General features: G+C 58.0%; 2 protein-coding genes across 5 annotated transcripts in view; both read left to right on the top strand.

Annotated features, from left to right (window-relative positions):
• The window catches only part of SIK3 (SIK family kinase 3), a 69,501-nt gene extending 49,778 nt beyond the window's left edge, over nucleotides 1–19,723 (top strand). The window contains exons 10-25 of one of the 4 annotated variants that reach the window (XM_063178531.1): nucleotides 523–603; nucleotides 714–823; nucleotides 1,269–1,422; nucleotides 2,415–2,570; nucleotides 3,068–3,138; nucleotides 6,053–6,196; nucleotides 8,826–8,976; nucleotides 9,699–9,824; nucleotides 10,131–10,216; nucleotides 10,874–10,983; nucleotides 11,574–11,916; nucleotides 12,156–13,030; nucleotides 16,523–16,686; nucleotides 17,384–17,516; nucleotides 17,601–17,768; nucleotides 18,065–19,723. In XM_063178531.1, coding sequence (XP_063034601.1) covers nucleotides 523–603; nucleotides 714–823; nucleotides 1,269–1,422; nucleotides 2,415–2,570; nucleotides 3,068–3,138; nucleotides 6,053–6,196; nucleotides 8,826–8,976; nucleotides 9,699–9,824; nucleotides 10,131–10,216; nucleotides 10,874–10,983; nucleotides 11,574–11,916; nucleotides 12,156–13,030; nucleotides 16,523–16,686; nucleotides 17,384–17,516; nucleotides 17,601–17,758 — 2,862 coding nt within the window. In that variant the 3' untranslated portion in view covers nucleotides 17,759–17,768; nucleotides 18,065–19,723. The remainder of the gene's footprint in view (nucleotides 1–522; nucleotides 604–713; nucleotides 824–1,268; nucleotides 1,423–2,414; nucleotides 2,571–3,067; nucleotides 3,139–6,052; nucleotides 6,197–8,825; nucleotides 8,977–9,698; nucleotides 9,825–10,130; nucleotides 10,217–10,873; nucleotides 10,984–11,573; nucleotides 11,917–12,155; nucleotides 13,031–16,522; nucleotides 16,687–17,383; nucleotides 17,517–17,600; nucleotides 17,769–18,064) is intronic. The other 3 variants (XM_063178532.1, XM_063178533.1, XM_063178530.1) reach the window with 3 other exon arrangements.
• Nucleotides 19,724–20,751: 1,028 nt separating this feature from the next.
• Nucleotides 20,752–22,289, top strand: APOA1 (apolipoprotein A1). The gene is made up of 4 exons (XM_063178412.1): nucleotides 20,752–20,845; nucleotides 20,968–21,023; nucleotides 21,234–21,387; nucleotides 21,466–22,289. Exons 2-4 carry the CDS (start codon nucleotides 20,981–20,983, stop codon nucleotides 22,061–22,063), a joined length of 795 nt encoding a protein of 264 aa, XP_063034482.1. The 5' UTR covers nucleotides 20,752–20,845; nucleotides 20,968–20,980; the 3' UTR covers nucleotides 22,064–22,289.
• Nucleotides 22,290–22,519: the final 230 nt, after the last annotated feature.

Below are 22,519 nucleotides of genomic sequence, written 5' to 3'. Positions count from 1 at the left end.
TTCCTCCAGCCCTGCAGGGCCAGCCAGTCCCGAACCTGCTAAACTCAGACCTGCTCGGGGGTGCCCACGCCCTGGCTGGGTGTCAAACGTTCCTGGTCTGAGAATTGGTGTGGGCTTAGGGTGCCCTAGTCCTGAGGTTAGGAACAGTTTGTGCATTGGCTGAACATCCTTCAGACAGTCTCTGCTCCCTTAGTGACAGAGGGGAAGGAGCTGAGGGAGTTATTGGGAGCTGGAGTTCCCGGCCCAGGGCTGCTGTGTGATGCTTCTTCCCCACCTGTGCTGCTGATGGAGCAATGAGCACTTGCTCTGGGAGAGGCCAGGCCATAAGGGAAGCAGAAGAGATGCTGACCCTGCCTGAACAGAAGGAAGGGGGGTAAACGAGGCAACCTCTTGGGAGTAAGCAGCCCTTCACTGGCTCCAGGGTCACCTCTCTGTACCGGGTGCTTAGGGCTGGTGTTAATCCAGCAGCGTTTGTAAAACAGTGCTGTGTTTCTGTCTTCTGACCCTGATCTCTCCACTCAGCAGACAGAACAGACAGGCAACACCATGAACATCAACGTGCCCCAAGTCCAGCTCATCAACCCTGAGAACCAAATTGTGGAGGTGAGGCACATCCCCATGAGCCCTCCAAAGCTCTTTTTCTGGCTCACACCGAAGCCTTTCCTTTGATCCTCATGTTGCATTTCAACATCTGCCATGTTTGCCCTGCCCAGACTGATGGAACAATGAACTTGGACAGTGATGAAGGGGAGGAGCCATCCCCCGAGGCTCTGGTCCGCTACCTCTCCATGAGGAGGCACACAGTGGGAGTGGCTGACCCACGGTGAGTACTGCACTCCAGCCTGCACATTCACCCCAGCGCGTGCCTTTGGTCCTTCTGGGTGCTCCTTTGAAGGTGCCAGTCCCCCTGCACAGCTTGGTCACTATTTTAGGTGGGGTTGAGGTACTTTCCTGCCCTTCCTGATCAGTTCTGGGTAAGATGTGCTTTGGTCAAGGCAGCTGTCTCACCTGAGCTGCACTGCTGTCATGTCCAAGGTGAAGTTTTTGTGATAAATGCCATTGAGGTTAATGCCCAAGGGCTAATTCTGCCAAATCTCAACATGGAGGGGAAAAAAGGGACAAATAAAACCAAAGAGTGGCTTGGCTGCTCCGTGTGATAATTTTCCTGAAAAAAAAGAAGTTTTTGTGAAGGGAAGCTGGGTGTGCTGGGTCTGTGAGGGGTTTCCTCTCATCATGGCTGATTCCCCTCTCCAAATGGGACTGTACAGGACGGAAGTCATGGAAGACCTGCAGAAGCTCCTGCCCGGCTTCCCCCGTGTCACTCCTCAGGCCCCGTTCCTGCAGGTGACCCCGAATGTGAACTTCATGCACAGTGTGCTGCCCAGGCAGAACCTGCAGCCCACGGGGCAGCTGGAGTACAAGGTACTGCCCGTGATCCCTGCTGAGCTCTGTGCCCTGCCAGGTGGGAGGGTGTTTGTGCTCCCTCTGTTTGTCACTCCTTGGACTGCATCGGCCTCAAGAATGACTCTCTTTATGTATGATTCCAGTTGGTTCTCTAAAGTAGGTTTAGATCAAATATTAGGAAAATACTCTTTACTATGAGAGTGGTGAGGCACTGGAACAGGTTGCCCAGAAAAGCTGCAGGTACCCCATCCCTGGAAGTGTCCAAGGCCAGGCTGGATGGAGCTTTGAGCTACCTGGCATAGTGGAAGGTGTCCCTGCCCATGTCAGGGAGTTGGAATGAGATGATCTTTAAGGCCCTTTCCAGCCCAAACCATTCTGATTCTGTGAAAAAGCCAAAGAATGAAAGAGCAGTGCAATATGAAATGAATAAATGGGCTAGGGAGAAACAGGACTGTGCTGCCTGGCTTGGAGCTGCAGCCTGCCTGGCAGCTAAAGCAGTGTGCAGGGAGCTGCAGAGTTAAATCCTGCCCATCCACTGACACCGCCTGCCCCTGTCCCTGCCACACATCCCTTGAGATGCTGGTGACATCCCTGAAGCCCAGAGGGCTTGTCTTGTCCTGCTGAGCACCCTGGGGCTGTGCTGGGTGCCTGACCATGCTGTGTGTGTGTTGCAGGAGCAGTCCCTGCTGCAGTCCCCCCACGCTGCAGTTCCTTTTATCCTCCAGCTGAGCACCTGGGGCTGTGCTGGGTGCCTGACCATGCTGTGTGTGTGTTGCAGGAGCAGTCCCTGCTGCAGTCCCCCCACGCTGCAGTTCCTTTTATCCTCCAGCTGAGCACCCTGGGGCTGTGCTGGGTGGGTGACAGTGCTGTGTGTGTGTTGGGTGACAGTGCTGTGTGTGTGTTGCAGGAGCAGTCTCTGCTGCAGCCCCCTACCCTGCAGTTCCTTGTCTCCTCCAGCTGAGCACCTGGGGCTGTGCTGGGTGCCTGACCATGCTGTGTGTGTGTTGCAGGAGCAGTCCCTGCTGCAGCCCCCCACGCTGCAGCTGCTGAACGGGATGGGCCCGCTGGGCCGGCGCGCGTCCGACGGCGGGGCCAACATCCAGCTGCACGCACAGCAGCTGCTCAAGCGGCCCCGGGGCCCCTCACCGCTCGTCACCATGACGCCAGTGAGTAGCACAGAGCTCAGAATGTCCCCTCCTGCAGGCAGAGGTGGCTGTGGCCAGCTCACAGCAGGCCTGACACTGCAGGGATGTGCCTGCTCGCTGCCCAAGGTGCTCCCGCTCCCCTTGCAGCACTGCCGTGCTCTCCTGGAGGAGCCACGTGGGGCTGCGTGCTCCTCTCTGGAGCTGAAGGTGTTTGTGCACTTTTTAATGGTGGCTTTTGTCCTTTGCCGGTCCCACGGAGAAAACCCGAGTGTCCATGTCAGCCGTTCTCACTCCCTGGGTGCGTCTGTATCAATGAATTCCCCAAGCAGCAGCAGCAGCCCTGCCCAGGCACTTGGACTGGGGAAGGAATGTTGGAAGGGGTTCTTGGCCAGGTTTCCTTGCTGCTGCAGAGGAGCCAGCACACACCCCTGTGGCAGCTTCTTTGGGAAGATCAGGTGTCCCCTGCGTGGAGGGGGCTGTGCTGGCTGCCCTCCTGAGCCGTGGCTGTCTCTCCACAGGCTGTGCCAGCTGTCACCCCTGTGGACGAGGAGAGCTCCGATGGGGAGCCGGACCAGGAAGCTGTGCAGAGGTAACTCCCAGTTAACATTTGCCCTTCCTACCTCCACAAGGCTCACCTTACTGTTCCAGAGCTGATTCAAACACAGCCACCTCTTCAGGGCACCACTGGTGATTTTACAGCGAAGGCTCAGCACCTCTCCTGTTCCTGTGGGCATTGATTACTGTGGGCAGTTGCTCCTCTGGCACTTCTGGGTGCTTGCAAAGCTGGATTCCCCTGGAGTGGGTAGCTGATTGAGCAGTAGGTTCTCCAGAAACTCTTGGAACTGCTGAATTCCTTTGCTTAGTGTGCACCAGCATGCAATCCACACTAACCTGCCAAGTGAGTGCCGAGGGATTCCCCTCCCTGCTGGGTGCTGGAGGTGGGAGAATCTCCTCTGTGGCCTTGGGTGCCAGTGCAGCAGCTTTTGTATCAAGACATGCAGTAAACATCCAACTCTGATGCCTCAAACAAAGTGAGCTTGCTGGAATTACGGGTACCTCTAGCTGCTAATTTTAGCATCAGGCCTTAAAATAGTCTGCTCCAACAAGGGAAGCATTATTAGCTCTCAGGCTGGGAACTTCTGTTCTCTGTGTCTGCTCTAAACACATTGTAGGAAGTGGGTAGAATGTGCTTGTACTTTCTCAGTCCATGAACACACTAACCATGGCCTTGCTAACATTTTCTTAGGAGCTTTTGCATAGTTTCCTCTCTGCTAACCAGCTGGGCACTACGTGTGGTGGGTGCTCCTGCTTCTTACCTCAGACTGGAAGAGCTTTGTGGATCCCCCTTTGTACAGGTCATCAACGGGGTAAGGGAGTGCCTCCTCAGGGCTCACGAGGGTTCAGGCTGGGGGTTCTTGCAGGCAGGGAGACACTGGGGTGGGTTCAGATCGTGCTCCAGAGCCTTGGCCAGCTGTGCTCCTCTCAGTGCTCCCAGGGAACAGTGGTGTGAGCAATGACAGGCTGTGCACTGGGGCTGCCTTTGCATACCTCAGCCTGGGAAGTCAGCTTGTAGCCTCAATAATAGCTCAAACAACCATTAACAGTTTAATATAGGGGCAGTAATGTCCTCTGACAGCACCTCAAATAGCTGGTGGTCTTCTTGGCTGTGCAAACGTAAATCTCATTCTTGGCAAGGGCATGCCTGGACATCTTACCTGGGCAGATTTTCGCTATTCTAAACCTGAAGGTTTCAGCTGAGCCTTTAAAGCATTAGCTTAGCTGGAAACATTTTGAAACCCCTGTGCAGTGTTTTGCAAGGCACTGAAATGTTCAGATCCCACTGGGAACCAAGTTCCCTTGGACTCAGAGGTCACTTCACTGTTCTCGACAGTGCTGCCCTTAGTTCTTTCACAGCACATCTTCTTCTTCCAGCAGATGGCCTTGAAAAAGCACCATCCAGGTTGTGTGTTAACTTGTTCTCCACCCCCTTGTGTTGCAACATGTCAGTAGTCATCAGAGGAGAAGGGTAAATAGCATTAACATCAGGGACAGATGCAAATATTTAGCTTCTCAGGACACTGCCCCAGATACTCTGTTTGCAGCCACCAGTGAGCAGCTTTTGCCCTCCTTAGTCTGACCTTGAAAGCAGAGCACAGTCTTCTCTCTGTTCCAGGGAGCAGTCACATCTCCTTTGAGCTTTGGGAAACTTTCTTCCACCCGAAACGCTCTTAGAGCTCGTGATTGGATTGTTCCCTGGAGGGCTGAAATAAAATGATCTTAGCAAACCACAACAGTAAAGCTCTTTGGGAACCTTTCCCTGTCTACATCAAATGATTCTTAAACAGCTAATGGCACGGGCTTTGGCGGGGCACCACGGCACTGTTAACCTGCTGCTTCTGCTTAAGTGGCTTCAGCAGCAAGCAGAGGCTGGGTCTGGGCAAGTCTGTGCTGCTTGCTGCTCTTTCTGCTTCCCGGGGCAGTAGCTGGGCAAAGGAGCAGAGGTGAGGGTGTGCAGGTGTCAGTGCCCGAGCGGTGCCTGGCCTGGTTACCGGAGCTGCCTGGCTGCTATTTGTGCTCACAGGGCACAAAGGGCTCAGCTCATCCCAGCGGCCTTGAGCGGGCACAGCCCGGTGCAGTGCCAGCCCTGGACGGGGGCTCCGGCCCCTCTCTGCCAGCTCACTGTGCCAGGAGCAGCTCTCAGCACTGCCTGGCCCTTCTCACATCCTTACGGAGCAGAGGCTCCGAGTTCCTCCTCCCTGCTCTTTGGGGGCTTTGCAGGAGAGCTGCAGCTCTTCTCCAGTGCACAGCGGGTTTTTGTCCGAGCTGTCGCCTCCCAGCTCCGGTGTGAGGGCAGCCCAGCCCTGGTGCTGGTGGCTCCGGAGGGAGGAACCCTCTTGCTGCTCGGTTGCCGTTCCCTGCGCATCCCGGGCCGCTCCCGGCTTTGAGCAGGGACTAGATGGCGCACTCGGACCGGGCTGGCACAGCCCTGCCTCAGCCCAGCCCTTCTCGTGCTCCTCGGGCACCTTCCCCTGCTGGGACGCGGTGCCCAGTGCTGATGGCCGGAGCCGGGTGGCCCAGGGTGGCTCTGAGGAGGCTCCGGGGCAGAGCAGCAGCTCCCGCTGGGTTATCTCTGCCCTGGCTGCCCGGGCTGGGGCACACGGACACACCTGCTCTGGTGCACTGAATGCCCGCTGCGGGCAGGGGGTATTCCCAAAGGGACATACCAGCATTCCCCTTGAGGTGAAACGTGGCTTTCCTGCTGGGAAGAGCAAACGGCTCCTCTTTCCTTCCAGGGCTGGCAGTGGAGCAGCGGCAGCTGCAGCTGCTCTTGTCCCCAAAGCGCAGGGGAGCCGGTGCTGTGACGGGCACGGGCAGCGTGTCCGTGCCGTGTTCTGAGCACTGCACAAGCTTCTTCCTTCCCGTGTTCTCTGGGTTATCTAACACTCCCTGTTTTCGGAGTACTCCCATCAGTCTCTTATAAAATGTGCTCCTGCTTGTTGCAGATACTTGGCAAATAGGTCAAAAAGGCACACTCTGGCCATGACCAACCCTACAGCTGAAATCCCTCCAGACTTGCAGAGGCAGCTAGGACAGCAGTCCTTCCGACCCCGGGCTTGGGCTCCACACCTGGGACCCGACCAGCACCGGTGAGTAACGGCACCGGCCGGCCGGGCAGCTCGCTCAGGACCCTGCCCAGGTGGCCCTGGAACGGAGCACTGAGGACATCCCGCTGGCAGGGAGGGGTGACGAGGAGGAGGAGGAGGAGCAGGGACAAAGAGCAGACCCACAGAGCAGAGGGTGTCTGACCCCCTGCCTGCAGGGACCAGCAGGAACCAGCTGGCTCTTCCCTCCGGTCCCGCTTTTGTGGCTGGACGTGATTGCTGGAATGGCTACCATCACAGAAATATTGGGAATAAGCAATTTTTTTTTTTAGAGGAAAGCTTTTCCCTGTGTAATGGTAGGCGTCCAGGTAGCAGATTTGCTACAGAACGTTTCTGGAGGCAGATGCAGGCAAAAGATTGCACCAAGAGTCATCCACAGCAGAGCTTAAAACCCTCACTGTTCTGCACCAGAGTTGTGTGTTCTGACTGCAAAGTCTCTGTGCAAAGCTCCTCTAGAGTAATTTCATTTCTCACCTGAGCCCTTGATGGGAGTGATGTGAGAAAAGGAATCCCGCTGGGGAAGGAAAAGAAACCAATCACAGTGTTTGGGAAAGAGGGAACTTTTGAATTAGATCTAAATACACTCAGGTTGTGTGGGAGGGACAGTCCTGATGAGGCATTAATGTGACAGAGCCCTTGTCACAGCGGCCAGCTGGAGATGCTAATGCCACAGAGGGAGCTTAAATTCCTCTTAACAAAAAAAAAAACCTCCTAAAAATGCTTGAAAATGCTCTGACACCTCAGTGCTAGGAGCAAACCAGCTGCACACTGGGGTTTGCTGCCTCTTGGGAAAGCAGTGGCTGCCAGGCCAGGCTGGTGCTGCTGTTCAGCCCCTCGGGCAGCTCACAGTGGCAGCTTGACAAAGCCCTTTTTATTGGAGCCAGAGACCTGCTGAGCTGAGCACTGATGTAATCAGCAGGGACAGGTGAACTCTGAGCAGACTGAGACACTGCTAGTGCCACGCTGGAGCTGCAAAACCAAGATAAGCACCTCTCTGCCCTCAAGTTACTCTTCAGAGGTGCCCGGGGGATGGGAAGAGCAGAGGGGAAACATTTCTAGGGCCACAGCTTGATAGGAAGAGGAGTGCAGCTTGCAAAACAAGCAGAATGTGCTGTGTCCTGCTTTCAGGATTGCTGCAAATCCTACAGGTAAGCCAAGTCCCTCACGCACAGCAGGAACGGAATTTTTACAAGACTTTAAACACACTTACCCTGTAAATAACGTTGGTGTCACCTCTGGCTCTTGGCTCTGGAGTCCTGAAGCTGTTGCATCATGAGCAGGGTGGTATCTGCTCGTTGCACTCTTGGTGTTGTAACGTGCTGTGAGCCCGTTCTGTGTTTTTCCTGTGAAATCACGGAAATTTCATCTGACCATGGTCTAAACACAGTGTTCCACAGTGAGTTCATTACATACCTGGCACAGAAATTAGCAGTCATTGTGTAAATAAACCAATTATTGAACGGCAGGTGGGTTTTATTTTAGCCCTTAACCTATTTTAAGCGATCTTATGTGTGTTCTTATTTGTCACATTCAGTGTCTGAAAGCAGAATTGAAGTCCAGCTGTACAGGGAAGTGCAGCTTTCTGCCTTGCCCACACGGGTTTCAAAAACTCTGCATGATTTTATCTGTTGCTTCTGCTTTCCATCAATGCAACAGGAGAACAAATGGATCAGGATAATGGATGGGATGGCTTCAAAAGGCAGGAGCACAGCTCTCCCCTTGGAAGGGAGCTGAACTGTGTCCTCCCAAGGCAGAGACAGGGACAGAACAGAACCCAGCCTGCTGGAAGTGGTGCAGCATCAGTCACTTTGTGACAAGGGGAGCTGGAGCAGCCCTCAGAGTGACCTCTGGAGCTCAGGAGCTGGCTCCTGAGCTGGGTTTGGTGTCAGAGGTGCTGTAAGGACCACGTCTCCATGACCTTCTCACACACAAAGGCTCCTACTGGAGCCTGTGCTTTAAATGCTGCTTGCTGGGTTCTGGAGGTGGCATCTGCAGAATCTTTACAAAAGAAATCCTTTAGTGATGGGAGAAAATCCTCCCTGTGAGGTGGGGAGGCCCTGGCACAGGTGCCCAGAGAAGCTGTGGCTGCCCCATCCCTGGAGGTGTCCAAAGCCAGGTTGGACAGGACTTGGAGCAACCTGGGACAGTGGAAGGTGTCCCTCCCAGCCCAGAGCATTCTGTGTTTCTGTGATTTGCACAGAAATCAGGTGCCAGAGATAGCACTTGCCTGGAAGCCATGAGGGCAGGCAGAGCCCCGGTTGTTTGGTTGTTTATTGTGAGGCACGTTGTGCTGAGTGTCTGCCAGGTTATCTCTGCTCCTGATAACACAGATGGCATCTAATGGCAGGGCAGGAACTGAGTGATAATGGGGAGCCCCAAGTTCGGCAGAAAACAGCTCCTGAAAAATGTCTGGCTCCCTCTGATGGCAAAGAAACCTCATTGAGAAGGGGAAGTGCTTGAGGTGCCTTGGGCACAGCTCGGTTCAGGTGTGCCCATCCTGATTGCCCAGTGTGGAGCACCCAGGCAGCTGGGAGGCTGGTGGAAATGGGAAGCCTGTGCTGCAGTTTGTGTTCTGGCTGGTCACACATCTCTAACCCCCTTCCCCTGTGTTCAGTTCTATTTACAAGGACTCCAACACTCTGCACCTCCCCACCGAGCGCTTCTCCCCGGTGCGGCGCTTCTCCGACGGGGCTGCCAGCATCCAGGCCTTCAAAGCCCACCTGGAGAAGATGGGCAACAACAGCAGCATCAAACAGCTTCAGCAGGTGAGAGGGGGCTGGGGGCCCTCAAAACTGCCTCCACAAGGAGTTCTCACTGTGTTGCTGCTTCAGGAAGCAAAAGAGGAATCTTTACACCCTGGGGACTTTGCAGGGTTTGTTCCTGCCCTGAGTGTCCTCTGGATGTATGAGCTGTTCACTGCAGTTGGGCACCTGGGGGGATTCCTGCTCCCTCTTTTCTGGGGAGAGCCACCGTGCTGTGCCCAGCCATGGGTGTCCTGCCTGTCCCACCAGCACTGTCAGACTGCAGTGCTGCAGTGCTGCTCCTGCTCTCCCACATTTCCCCTGGCAGCAGTTTGGGGCCGTTCCAGGGTGTCCCGGGAAAGGGCAGCTCCTGAGTGTGTTGTGGGATATTATTCCCTGCACAGCCAGGCACAGCTTGCCAATGGCTGGAGCAGGGTTTGGCCCCAGGACAGGCCTTTCCCCTTGGAGCATGGCACAAATGAGATGCTCTCCTCACCTTGAAGTGCCGTTCCCAGAGCTTGCTGCCTGCATTAAGGGAACACAGCAGTGCCAGCTCAGTGTCACATGCACCCGTTGCTTTTCTGGCTTTTTGCCACGTCCCTGCACACCTGATTCTGTCAGAGGAATGGATTAGGCTTGCTTTGCCAGCTTTTCTCAGAGGGGTGGGCTGCAGAGCGTGCCATTCCCACACAGCAGGGTGCTGTGCAGCAGAAGGTCATTTTTGGGCTGTGCTGGGTTCCTTGCAGGAGTGTGAGCAGCTGCAGAAGATGTACGGGGGGCACATGGACGAGCGGACGCTGGAGAAGACGCAGCAGCAGCACATGTTGTACCAGCAGGAGCAGCACCACCAGATCCTTCATCAGCAGATTCAGGTAGTGCAGCCTGAGCCAGAGCTGCTGAAGGCTCAGCTCTGTTTTCCTGTGTTGCTGCAGACACAACTCGTGAGCGGGTCCCGGGGGGATTGAGGGAGGGGCGTTTGCTGGGCTTGCTGAAGGCTGAAGGATTTCAGCAGAGATGTTTGCACAGCTGCTGTGGTAGCTGTGGCAGCCAGGGCTGCAGCCAGGGACTGACACTCAGTGAATCTGGATATGTCCTGCTTCACCCAGCAGTGTTTCTAAATTTACTGCCTGAGGCATTGACTGCAAACACTTCTTGTTTTCTTGTGGTGCCTGGTTCAGGACTGTATCCGGCCTCCCCAGCCATCTCCACCCTTGCAAGCTCCATGTGAAAACCAGCCAGCTCTGCTCACTCACCAGCTCCAGAGGTAAAGAAATGGCTTTAGGACAGCTCTGGGTTTGACTCTTCCTGAAGCCCAGGGATGAGCTGACACACTCAGGAGAGGCCAGGCTGAGTTGGAGATTTATGGAGTCAGAATGACACTGCCACTTCCCAGGTGAATGTGCCTGGTCCTTTGGGCTGGATTCTCTCAGAAGGACTTTAGAATCAGAGAAATCTGATTCAGAGGCACAGACCTGCTTTGAGCAGAGGGTTGACAGTCCTGCCTTTTGAGTGGCTTGAAGCTCTCTCATGCTTCCTTGGGTGTCTCACACCTTGCCAGGCCCTTGGTGAGCTCAGCCTCCTTGCCCTCAGCACCCTGACCTGTGGGTGAGGGAGGCTGAGTTATGGGAAATGCCTGCAGGGTGTCTCACCAGGTGCAGTGACTCAGGAGGTGAGCCTGCAGTGTCCTTGTCCCCAGGTTTCTGTGGTAGCCACCGGCTCATGCTCACTCCCTGTGTGACTTGGACAAGGGAGGTGGCTCTCAGAAGAGAAGCCAAGCTGCAGAGACCTTGGGATGCCCAGCAAGGGCTCTATGGTGTTTATTTTGAACAAGACACGCAGTGTTTGGCATCAGTTCTCACAGTTGGGACAGCATCTTGACAAGGAGCAGGCCTGGTGAGAAGGTGCTTGTTTCCCTGCGTAGGTTACGGATCCAGCCATCCAGCCCACCCCCAAACCACCCCAGCAATCATCTCTTCAGGCAGCCCAACAGCAGCCCGCCCCCCGTGAGCAGCAGCGTGCTCCAGCCCCATGGTAAGCACTTCTGGGAGCTGGGCAGGGCCGTGGGATCCCACCAAAGCCTGCAGGAGCAGCCTGGGGTTGCCAGGGCTCCGTTCCCCCAGCCCAGGCCCTGCACAGTTTGCTGATGATGTAAAAGATTCTCCATCTGGCAGCAAGGGCTGCTGTTATCAGAGCTGGCGAGGAGCTGCCAGCTGGAATGTGCTGTCAGGTTCCTTGTCACAAGATCCTTACTTATCTCTCCCGGGGGTGGGGAGGAAGGGCTGATATTCTCAGGTTTATGCAAATCCCTGTCAGCTCCGCAGTTTCTGTTTTGGTGCAAGGGGCTCTGGCTGTGACCTTTGCACGCTGGCACAGCATGACAGAGCACCCATACGGACATGTGCTGGGCTCCCAGCCTGGCCCAGAGTCATGGAATGAATCACAGCATCACAGCCTGCTTTGGGTTGGAAGGGACCCTACAGATCATCCCTCTCAGCCCCCTGCTACGGGCAGGGACACCTTTCAGTAGCCCAGATTAATCCAAGCCATGTCCTGCACTTCAGAGAATGGAGCAGATCTCGCTCCCTGGGCTGGCAGGGGTGCTGAGTGTGTGTTCCTTGCAGGTGCTGCCTCCCAGTCCCAGTTCCAAGGGATGCCATCCCACACCACCATCTTCCCGCAGTCGGGTAACTGTTCCCCTCCCCCGGCCATGGGGCTGACGTGCCTGGCCCTGCAGCAGCAGCAGCAGCAGCAGCAGCCCCAGCAGGTCACCATCCAGGTGCAGGAGCCCGGGGACATGGTGGGCAGCAGCCTCCTGCCCGGGGCCTCCCACGCCCGGGGCATGTCCCTGAGCCCCAGCGCCAGCCAGATCCAGATGCAGCACCGTGCCAACCTGATGGCCTCGCTGAGCTACGGCCACCGGCAGCTGTCCAAGCAGCTGAGCGCCGACAGCGCCGAGTCGCACAGGTGAGGCCGTGCTGCCTGCTGGGGCTGGGGCAGCGCTGTGGGCAGCAGGGGGTGGCAAGGTGAGACGCGCTGTCCTCGCCACTCTGCCCCGTGCTTGCTGCCTCGCTGGCCCTGGCAAGGAGTAGCTGAGCCGGGCCAGGGCTGCTGTGCCACCTGCCTGGGGAGGCCCCTCCGGTGCAGGAGCAGCTCTGGCTCCCTCTGAGCAGCGCAATCACTGGTCCTTTTCCTTGTCCTTGCAGTCTGAACGTGAACAGGTATCCCCCCGCCAACTACGACCAGGTGCACTTACACCCCCACCTGTTCCCGGAGCAGCCTCGCGTTTCCCCCAGCAACTACAGCCCGCCCGGAGGGGTGGGGTTCCCCGCAGCCCAGCAGGCTCTGAAGGTCCCGCAGCTGGAGCAGTACCCCAGTTTCCCCCCGAACGCACATCAGCAGCAGCAGCAGCACTACACGGCATCGGCACTACAGCAGGCACTGTTGTCCCCGACCCCGCCCGACTACAGCCGACACCAGCAGGTACCGCACATCCTCCAGGGACTGCTCTCCCCCCGGCACTCGCTCACGGGGCACACGGACATGCGGCTGCCCCAGGCAGAATTTGCACAGCTCATCAAACGGCGGCAGCAGCAGCAGCAGCAGCAAGAGTACCAAGAGTTGTTCAGGCATATGAGTCAAGGGGATGCTGGGAATATGGGCAGCAGCATGGGACAGAACCTCTCGGAGCGCCAGTCGTTGTCTTTGCCTTATCAGAGTGCTGACACGTACCACCCCCAGAACAGCCCCCAACATCTCTTAAAAATCAGGGCTCAAGAATGTATCCAGCAGGTCCCTGCCTCCGTGCCACCGCCGCCGCAGGGATACGGACACCAGCCAGCCCTGTTCCACTCGGAGAGCATGGAGGAGGACTGCGCCTGCGAGGGAAACAGGGACAGCTTTCCTGACAGTAAGAGTTCAAACACATTGACCAAAGGTTGCCACGAGAGCCCTCTGCTCGTGAACACAGGAGGGCACGGGGACCCCGAATCTTTGCTAGGAACTGCTAACCCCGCGCAGGAGCTAGCAACGCACCAGTACAGGCATCAGCCCGCATTCAGGAATAAGGTGCCCAGCAGAGGTAAGGCTCCCTGCTGCCCGTGCAGGCCAGCTGTCTGTCTGTCTGTCAGTGCAGGCCAGCTGTCTGTCTGTGCCAGCCACTCACCTTCCTGCCCAGAACACCGGCACACCAAGGGTTTCCTGACATGCTCTGCATAGCACAGAATTACCGAGATTCTTTCTGGCTTTTGTGGCCTGAAGTAAATTGCAGGCACAGCCTCTGTAATAAACAGGGTTGAATAAGGAAGGAGCCCCATGGGCTGCTTCCCTTGGGAATCTGACCTACTTCTGCAGGCAGGTAAAGACCAGGCCCCAGCTTGGTGCCACTTTTTAGGGGCGCTGCGTGGTGGCCACAGATTTATTCTTGTTGATGATGTTCCCCATCCCCTGTAAAGAGGGGATAGGAACAGCTCAGCTGCCAGTATACCCCAGCTGTGGCAGTGCAGTCATTTATTCCTCTTCTTAGCCCAGGCACTGCTAAAGCTCCCACAAACACACAGTAACAGTGTGGGTCAGTGTCCTGTGCCTCCAGCAGCCTTGCAGTCTCTCTGGCACTTTGGGAAGGAGCAGCAGCAAGATTCTATCCCTGCTTGAACTGGGAAGGGTGGATTCTGGAGAGAGTGAGTTTAAACTTGCCATTAGGATCTGAAGACCTTTCCTGCTCCTTGGAAGCAGCTGCACCTTTGCTCCTCAGTGGCTGCTCTGGCAGCCCTGGGCTGTCAGAGAATTCCTGCCTGAGCTGTAATCACAGGCTCCTCTGCAGGAAGAACACCCCTTGAGCCCCTTGCTGAAGGGCTTTGAGGAGAGGCTGAGTGGGCAGATCAGTATTCTCTGCAGGACTCGGGGTGCTGGGCTGCAGCCACCAGCTTGCCCTTGGCACCAGGGCCCTGCTGCGGAGGAGCTGTGTCCAGGCACAGGAGGCCCAGCTTTGTTCAGGGACACAGCACGGGTTTGTTGGGAAAGTACCGGGCTGGAATAGGCTGGCTCACAGGGCTGAGTGGGGCTGCCAAGCCCTGACCCCCCAGAGCGTGGGCGGGGGGCAGGGACGAGGCTGGGCTGTGCTGAAATCCTCCCAAATTCTGAATTCTTTTTGCTCTCAGAGCTGCTTCCCTGCTGTGCTTGGAGTGGGGGGAATCGCCCCAGGCTCAGCGGAGATTGGAAGCTCTGGAGGGGCGTTTGGTGTGAAATCATGAGTCTGAAACTTGTCACTGAAGCCCGGTAGATGGACAGTGAGGTCTGCTGAAGTCAGAAGCCAAATCTCAGCCCCCGCGCTGCTGGTGCAAGGACTGGTTACACAAAGGAGAAGGACTTTAGACTGCAAGGCCTTGTAAATGAGTAAAAGCAAATAGATGTTTACAAATAGGCTTGTGTAAGCCTTTCTGACAGGGCTGTTTGTAGTAAACTCTGTCCTGGGATGCAACTGCTTGTACCGTTTTCCCTATGGCCTCCATAACCCACTTGGACTCAGGCCTGTGCTGCCTCAGGTCCAGGCAGAGTCACCTCAGAGCTTCCCAGGTACCTTTATCTTCAGCAAACCCTGCACCCCTGGGCTTTCCTGGTTTTTAGCTATATCAAATCCTACATCACTCAGTTTTCCCACTATTCACCCACACCAAATCCTATATCCCTAGGCTTTCCCACTATTGACCTACACCAAATCCTACATCTGGCTTTCCCACTCTTTTCCCTAGACTGTGTGATGAGGGTGCAGTTTGAGGGTCTCTTCCCTCCCTGCCTCAGCTCCCCAGATGGGTTTCCCTGGAGCACAGTGGTTTCCCTGTGGCTGGGAGTGCCTGTGCTTCCAAGGGCGCGTGCTAACGCTGATCACAGCGCTCTGGGTGTCTGTGCAGCAGCTGCCAGGGATGGCAGCCGGGAGCCTCGAGAGCCGACCAGATCTGTTTGGGATGTGGCTGAGCTGCCTGTGAGCAGCCCTGCTCCAGTTCTGCTCCAGCGTGGCCGTCCCGGGGCTGGGAGCGCTGCCCATGGGAAACCTGGGCGGAGGGAGCCGGGCTGGCGGCAGCGCCGTGCCAGCGTCACATGCCACAGGCACACAAAGGATGGGGGCATGAAAGGCTCTCCTCTGCAGGGCTGGGGGTGTCACTTCGGGGTGTCTGTCCCTGGGTGCAGAGCAGCATCCCCAGAGGTGAAGTGCTGGCGTTGGGGAGCAGCTGTTTTTGTGTCCTGGCTCGTCCAGGCTGAGGGAACTCGTCACCCGCAGCACAGGGGCTGGGGCCGGGGCTGTTTGTGGAGCTGGAGCAGCAGGCTGCTGGCCCCAACCACTGTTCCCACAGTTGGAGCAGCATCCCAGGCCATGTGTGGGTGGCACTGATCCGCTAACATCTGTTACCTCATGTTTTCCTTCTCTCTTTTCCGGGAAAGCTGACTGCTAACCGCACGTAACCCCACGGTTGTGCAAAGGAAGGGGGAGGCTGCATCTCTGCCTGCCCTGGGACAGGGCTCCGGCAGGAATGCCACATTCCTGATGGAGGAAGGGCACGGGGAGCAGTGTGCTGCCTGTGCTGTCCCTGCTCTGCCATGCTCTGTCCTTGTGCTGCCTGTGAGCAGCGTGGGGACCACATGGGATGGGGTCTCACTTGAATTCAGCTAAATCTGTGGAAAGGTTTGGGGACTGCTCTGTGCAGGTCAGATCCTTGTGGGTCCATGTGGGGATGGTCTAGGATTCTGTGAGATCCCTTTGGGGAGCAGTTTAGTGGCAGTTGCAGTGTCAGCTGGGCCGTGCAGTGTCCCAGCACAGCAGGACATCACTTCCCACTGGCCAAAGCCCTGGGAAAGCTCTGGCTGTGTGAGGGATGTACCTGCAGCTGTGTCACCTCGGGGCAGCTCCCCTGCGCTCGGGCCTTTGTGCTCAGCAGGGTCTGCACTCCGCGAGCTCAGCCCCGATGGAGGCTCCTCCATGGCTCAGGACTTTATCCAAAACATCGCGTACTTGATGATGAGAGGCTTTGCCTGATAGGAATGTGGCCTTTGCCCTCAGTCACAAGAGCTTGCAGTGCAGATGGACTTTGCCAGGCAGAGCACTCGTGTGCTCCCGCAGCCAGATTGTGGGAGGGCAGGGAGAAGTCATCTGATAAAAGTGAAGATCCTGGCCAGCTCTTTCAGCAGGATTATGTTGCTTACAATTGCCAAGGGGCCCTGCTGGAACATCCCGTGTTGGAGGCTCCCCCAGCTCTTGTGTAACAATGTGGGGGTTGAGCTCAGGCTTGAGGGGAAGGCAGAAGTGGGAAAGGGTCTGGTTCCTGTGCCCCACTGCTCCAGCCTTAGGCTGCTTTTGCAGCCCTGATGGAAGGCAGCTAGCATTGGGATCCTTTGGGATATTGATGGGAGGGAGAGGCCCATGTGAGTGCAGCTGGGGGCACTGGTGCTGCACCACTCTAACTGGGGCAGCCGGGGGTGCTGTCCCTGCTCTGCCAGCAAGGAGTGTCGGTGTGCAGCACAGGAGGCTGCAGGTCCCTTGTACTAACGTGTCCTTTTTCTGTCCTGTCTGCTTTTCAAGAGTCCATCGTAGGGAACTGCATGGACAGGAGCTCCCCTGGCCAAGCCATGCAGGTGCCTGACCACAACGGGCTGGGCTACCCCGTGCGCCCCTCGTCCAGCGAGCACCCGCGGCCCCGCAGCCTGCAGAGACATCACACCATCCAGAACAGTGATGATGCCTACGTAGGTGCCTCTGCCTGCCCCGTCCCTGCTCTGACACAGCCTGGGGCCACGCAGGGCTCTGCAGACACAGCCAGCCCCGCTGGCAAGGGGCTGGTCAGGGCAGCCCAGACCTCAGTGCTCTGTGCCCTCTGGGGTGCTGGGGACTGTCCTGCCCAAATCTGGGTGTGGGCTTTGCTACAGCTCCCTTCTGCTGTAGATGAGAATGTCAGCTTCACTGGTTCAGTGGTGCCCAGTGATAGGACAAGGAGCAGTGGCCAGAAACTAAAACACAACAAGTTCCACCTCTACATTAGGAAGAACTTCTTTCTATGGGGGGTGGCAGAGCACTGGAACAGCTGCCCGGGGTAGGGCCTGGAGTCTCCCTCTTTGGAGACATCCCAAAACCAGCCAGATATGTTTCTCTGTCACCTGCTCTAGGTGTGCCTGCCTTGGCTGGGGTTTGTGCTGGATGATCTCCTGATCTCCCTTCCAGCCCCAGCTGTGCTGTGATTCTGTTAGTTCAGAGGCATTTGGACCATTCAGTCCATCCTCCTGTTGAAGGCACAGGCTGCACCCAAGCTGTGCCTGATACAATTCTTGCCTAGCCCAGCCCTTGCTGAAGGCTTGCAGAGGCTCCCTGGGCGCCCTGTCTGTGGGCAGATGGGAACAGCAGAGGGGATCCTGGGCTGCCCCTGAGCGTGTCCTGCCATCCCCACAGGTGCAGCTGGATAACTTGCCTGGCATGAGTTTGATGGCAGGGAAAGCCCTCAGCTCGGCGCGCATGTCGGACGCCGTGCTCAGCCAGTCGTCGCTGATGGCCAGCCAGCAGCTGCGGGACAGGGACGGCGAGGGTGAGCACGGGGAGGGGGCCCGGGCAGCCCCTCGGGGAGCTGAGTCACTGCCACGGCTGCTGAGTCACCTCTCTGCCCTTCCAGAATGCGGGGAGGGTTTGGAAGGCCAAGAGCACGGGAGCCTGGGCGACGGCAGCCAGCACCTCAACACCTCCTGCTACCCCTCGACGTGTATCACGGACGTCCTGCTGAGCTACAAGCACCCGGAGGTGCCCTTTGGGATGGAGCAGGCAGGGGTGTAACCAGGAGGGAGTGAGTATCCCTGTGTCCTTCTCTCAGCACACCACACCTCGGGCCTCACTCCCTTGGGTCACCTTCCCTGCTCATTGCTCCAGCGCTGGGGTTGGGACCATCTGCTCAGAGCTGAAGCTGTTTGCTGTGCCCCATGTGCCCAGGGACAGCTTCCCTCCTTCAGCCTTGTGCTGCACTCAGACCCCTTTGCACTCACTCCTGGGGCAGGGTCAGGAATGGCCTGGGGGTGCTGGAGGGCTGTCGGAGGAGATGTGCCATGCTGGTGTCCCCTAACGTGTGTTTTCTCTCTCTTGCAGGGTTTGTGTACAGCTTTGAAATGAAAAGGTCCATTTTAAACCAACAGTATCTAGCAGCATTGCGCCAAATTGCCGTAGTATTTCTGACTAACTGGAATACCATGGCCCCTTTCCTCATCCTCACTTCATCCAGTGTGTCGTTCCTTTGGGTTCTTTAATTTCTGCCACACTTGCCTGTAACTCCAGCTACACCCAGAGCCCTGAGCCCGACACGGAGGATCGGCCTCGGCGCCGGGGCTGCTCTGGGGGCTGGCCCTGCCCGGGGCCCCACGCCGGGCTGAGCCTCCCTGGAGCCTCCCTGGGCAGCTGCGAGGGGGCTGGAGCCGCTCCTGGATGGAGGCCACGCTCTCCTTGCCCCTGTCCCTCTGCACCGGGGCTCTGGGCCTGGCAGGGCCCTCCCACCCCGGTGCAATTCACTTCTTGTCTCACTCTGTCTGCTCTGTTCCCTCTCGTGTGTCGGGGTGCTGACAGCATCCCCCCTGCCCTGCCCTCCCTCCCCTTTTCTTTCCAATTCTGCCACGACTTGGGGTTTTTTCTTTTCCTGGCTAATGTAGGGCAGACGGATTTTTCTTTGTTTCCTTCGCTTTTCCTCCCGATCACGTAGGAATTGTTTTTTTTGGTAAATGTTGTTTTATTATTATTGTTATTAATAAAAGGCAAAAGGAATTTCTGTTTGAGAGAAATTTTTAACTAGATTCTGTTCTATATGAATTGTGACTTGCACCTTTTGTTCAAAGTATTTTATTTCTTTTAATGACATTGTACTTGTGACTGGTTTTCTCTCGTGCCAGTGGCGACAGTGGTAATTCTCCTTATACAGTCGGGACGTGCAGAGGTCTCTTCTTTGTCCCTTTTCCATCCTTTCCGTGGTGGATAGAGCGGGAGGCCCCCCCGCCCTGGGGCTCAGGAGCACATGGTGTCACCCTTGCCTTTGGGACTTGACAAGCTCCAGCTCAAACCCTTCTTACTGATGTTTTTTCCGGAATATTTTTTAAAACTAAAGCAAACATCGCCCCAGCCCTCCTGACTTTGCACAGAAGGAAGTGTGAAACCAGCACGGCAGAGGTGACTTTGCTGTCCTTACCCCGTGCCTCTTCCCGGCCTCCCCTTCTCCGGGAGAACAACGCTGACAGCTCTGGATCCCGAGAACCAGAGAGGAGGGAAGGAAGCTCCGCACACAGCCCGGCCGTGCGGGCCCCTCAGCGGCGCCTGCGGGCCGGGAGAGCCCGCGGGATGGAGCGGGAAGGGTGGGGAACGCTGAAAGCCTTTTGCTCTGTCCCTTTGGTTCATTTTCCTTTTGTTTACATGACACTGTATCCTGGGAGAGTCGCCGGGCCCCCCCCAGCAGCAGCTGCCCCGCAGGGCCGTCACCGTGCCATCCGCAGTATCACACTTTTTTTATCATGGCTTTGTATTGTAGTAATCAATACGCGCAGTATATGTTGAATGTATATTAATATACTTTGCTATTATTTCTGTTTTTTGGAAATGTCAGAAGTATTTTTTTTTTCTTCCTCATTTATGTTGGACTAAAAAACAGAACAGGAAAAAAAAAAAGAGTTTCAGTAAATCTTCAGTCCATTTTTTGTGGGTCACTTGCAACTAGTCAATTAGTTGGACAGTGGGATCATAACAAATAAAACCATGATTATGATCTTCCCTGGGCTCTTGTTTGCCTTGTTGCTCAACGCCAAAGTTCAAGGGGCGGCAGCTGCTGTGTCCCCAGCCCATCCCTGGCGCTGTCACTGCTCCCAGTCCCCAGCAGCCCCCCTGGCCGGTTTCCCGAAGCCCCCCGGCACTCGCAGCCCCCCGGCACTCGCAGCCCCCTGCAGCCTGAGCCCAGCAGAGCCTGGGGACCGGCAGTGCTGCGGACCAGAGCCTGCCCAGCATCTGCTGCCCTGGGGCTTTTCCAGCTGCGGGCAGGGTCTGAGAGGCGCAGGGAGCTGAGCTGAGCTGCGCCTGCAGCACCTGCGCTGGCAGTTCCCGTGCGATGCCCTTGCGGTGCCCAGCGGGCTGGGGCTGCAGGGAGCCGGTGCCACCCAGAAACGGGAGCATCGTTCCTGTGTCGCAGCTCCCCTGGCAGTGCCAGCCCTGCACAGCCCCTGCAGCCCCTCCGGGGACACGGCCCCTCTCTCCCTGGCCCCTCTCTCCCCTTACCAGGCCGAGCTCAGCCTGATTCCTGTGCATCCCTGCACCGGTGGCAATGGGACAGGGAAGCTCCTGGGGCTGGCTCGGGCTGAGGGCGGTTTTGGGGCGGCCGTGCCAGTTCTGTGCCTGCTCTGAGCCTCCCCCTTGTCCTTGCCCGGGTTCCCAGCGAGGGCTGGCGTGGGCGGGCAGGGCGCAGCTCCCGGGACCTGTGGGCTGGGGACACAGCGGGAAAAGGGGGTGACGTGAGCGGCCCCGTCAAGGACGGGGCACAGACCCCGGCCGAGGCGAGGGGTCCGGGTACGGCAGGCCAAATCCCTGCGGGAATAAACCTTGTCCCCGGGCCCGCGGCCAATCCCTGGGGGCTGCGAGGGGCCCCGGCAAGGCCAGCGGGAATCTGGGTCACCGGGAGCGTAAACAGCTCCTTGGCCGGCGAGGCGCGTCCCGCGGGGAGCTCCTGTTTGCTCGCCGCCCCTGCCAAGCCGCGCTCCGCGGCGATGCCGCGATCCTTGAACCCTGCGCGCACACCGGGGGCCGCCGCTGGCTTATCTCCGCGGAACTGCCCCTCCGGCATAAATAGCGGCGGCGGAGCCCCGGCCGCTCAGACGGGACGAGCAGCAGCGGAGGAGAGAGCTGGTAAGAGCCCGGGCTGCCCCGAGGAGCCGCCGGACGGAGCGGGACCGTGAGCCGGGCTGGGGCTCAGCCCCGCCGGGCCGGCTCTGGCTCTGCCCGGCTCCCAACTCTTGCTCTGCCCGCAGGTCCGGCGCGAAGATGAGAGCCGTGGTGCTGACCCTCGCCCTGCTCTGCCTCACGGGTAGGTGCGCCCGGGGCTGCGGTCCCCGCGGGATGGAGCGGCGCGGGCGGGACGGGAGCGCCGCTGCGAGCCGCCGCTTTCCGGAGCGCTTTGCTTTGGAGCCAGCTGCAGCCCAGGGGCTCCTCGGTTCCTCCCGAGCCCGGCCGGACCCGGCAGGGCTGGAGCCGTCCCTGGACACCGTGTCCTGAGCGCGGCCGGCTCTCTCCGCAGGCACCCAGGCCCGCTCCTTCTGGCAGCACGATGAGCCCCAGGCACCCCTGGACCGCCTCAAGGACATGCTCGATGTGTACCTGGACTCCGTGAAGGCCAGCGGCAAGGAAGCCATTGCCCAGTTCGAGGCCTCCACCGTGGGCAAACAGCTGGAGTGAGTGGGGGGCGTGTGGCGGGGGGCTGGGGGTGCCCGGGCGCCGTGCGTGACCTCTCCATCCCTCCCGTTCCTCAGCCTGAAGCTGGGCGAGAACCTCGACACGTTGGGCGCGGCCGCTGCCAAGCTGCGAGAGGACATGGCCCCCTACTACAAAGAGGTGCGGGAGATGTGGCTGAAGGACACCGAGTCCCTGCGCAAGGAGCTCACCAAGGACCTGGAGGAGGTGAAGGAGAAGATCAAGCCCTTCCTGGACCAGTTCTCCGCCAAGTGGACGGAGGACCTGGAGCAGTACCGCCAGCGCCTCGCACCCCTCGCCCAGGAGCTGAAGGAGCTCAGCAAGCAGAAGGTGGAGCTGCTGCAGCAGAAGCTGACCCCGGTGGCCGAGGAGGCGCGGGACCGGCTGCGCGGGCACGTCGAGGAGCTGCGCAAGAACGTGGCCCCCTTCAGCGATGAGCTGCGCCAGAAGCTGAGCCAGAAGCTGGAGGAGATCCGGGAGAAGGGCATCCCCCAGGCCGCCGAATACCAGGCCAAGGTGGTGGAGCAGCTCAGCAGCCTGCGGGAGAAGATGACGCCCCTGGTGCAGGACTTCAAGGAGCGCCTCACCCCCTACACCGAGACCCTCAAGGCCCGTTTCCTCAGCCTCCTGGAGGAGCTCCAGAAGACCGTGGCCTGAGCTGCCGGCCGGCGCGGCCAGGGACTGAGCCCAGCCCCGCTCCGCCGCCGCCCCGGGCGCTCCCCGCCCTGCCCCGGGCACTTCTCCTCAGAGGGCTCTGGGGACAGGCTGCAGGAGCCCTCGGGTGTCCTCCCCGGAGACCCCCTCTTCCCCTAGAATTCCCTCCCCGGCCCGGCGTCGCTCTCAGCTTTGCCTCCCTTTTGAGAAATAAACTTGACTTAAGTTATTGGAGCTCGCTCAGTCTTTGCAGTGGATGCTGGAGGGGGCAAGGGGTGCTCTGAACTGGGGGTACTGGGGGACTCAGAGGGACTGGGGAGACAGGGAGCTGGTGATGGGTGTCCTGGACTGGTGATGGGTGCCCTGGACTGGTGATGGGTGCCCTGAGCTGGTGAGGGGAGCCCTGGGCTGGTGATGGGTGCCCTGGGCTGGTGAGGGGTGTCCTGGGCTGGTGATGGG

The sequence above is a fragment of the Melospiza melodia genome, chromosome 29, assembly GCF_035770615.1.
Source record: "Melospiza melodia melodia isolate bMelMel2 chromosome 29, bMelMel2.pri, whole genome shotgun sequence".
Lineage (NCBI taxonomy): Eukaryota > Metazoa > Chordata > Aves > Passeriformes > Passerellidae > Melospiza > Melospiza melodia.
Note: the sequence above shows the minus strand (reverse complement) of the source record. Positions and strands in the feature narration are given on the sequence as shown.

Bases quoted from the DNA above. Each gene is read 5' to 3' on its own strand.
- APOA1 (XM_063178412.1), top strand. From the start codon at position 20,981: ATGAGAGCCGTGGTGCTGACCCTCGCCCTGCTCTGCCTCACGG. The intron at 21,024-21,233 runs GTAGGTGCGCCC...CTCTCTCCGCAG, and splicing joins CGCCCTGCTCTGCCTCACGG to GCACCCAGGCCCGCTCCTTC. The intron at 21,388-21,465 runs GTGAGTGGGGGG...CCCGTTCCTCAG, and splicing joins ACCGTGGGCAAACAGCTGGA to CCTGAAGCTGGGCGAGAACC.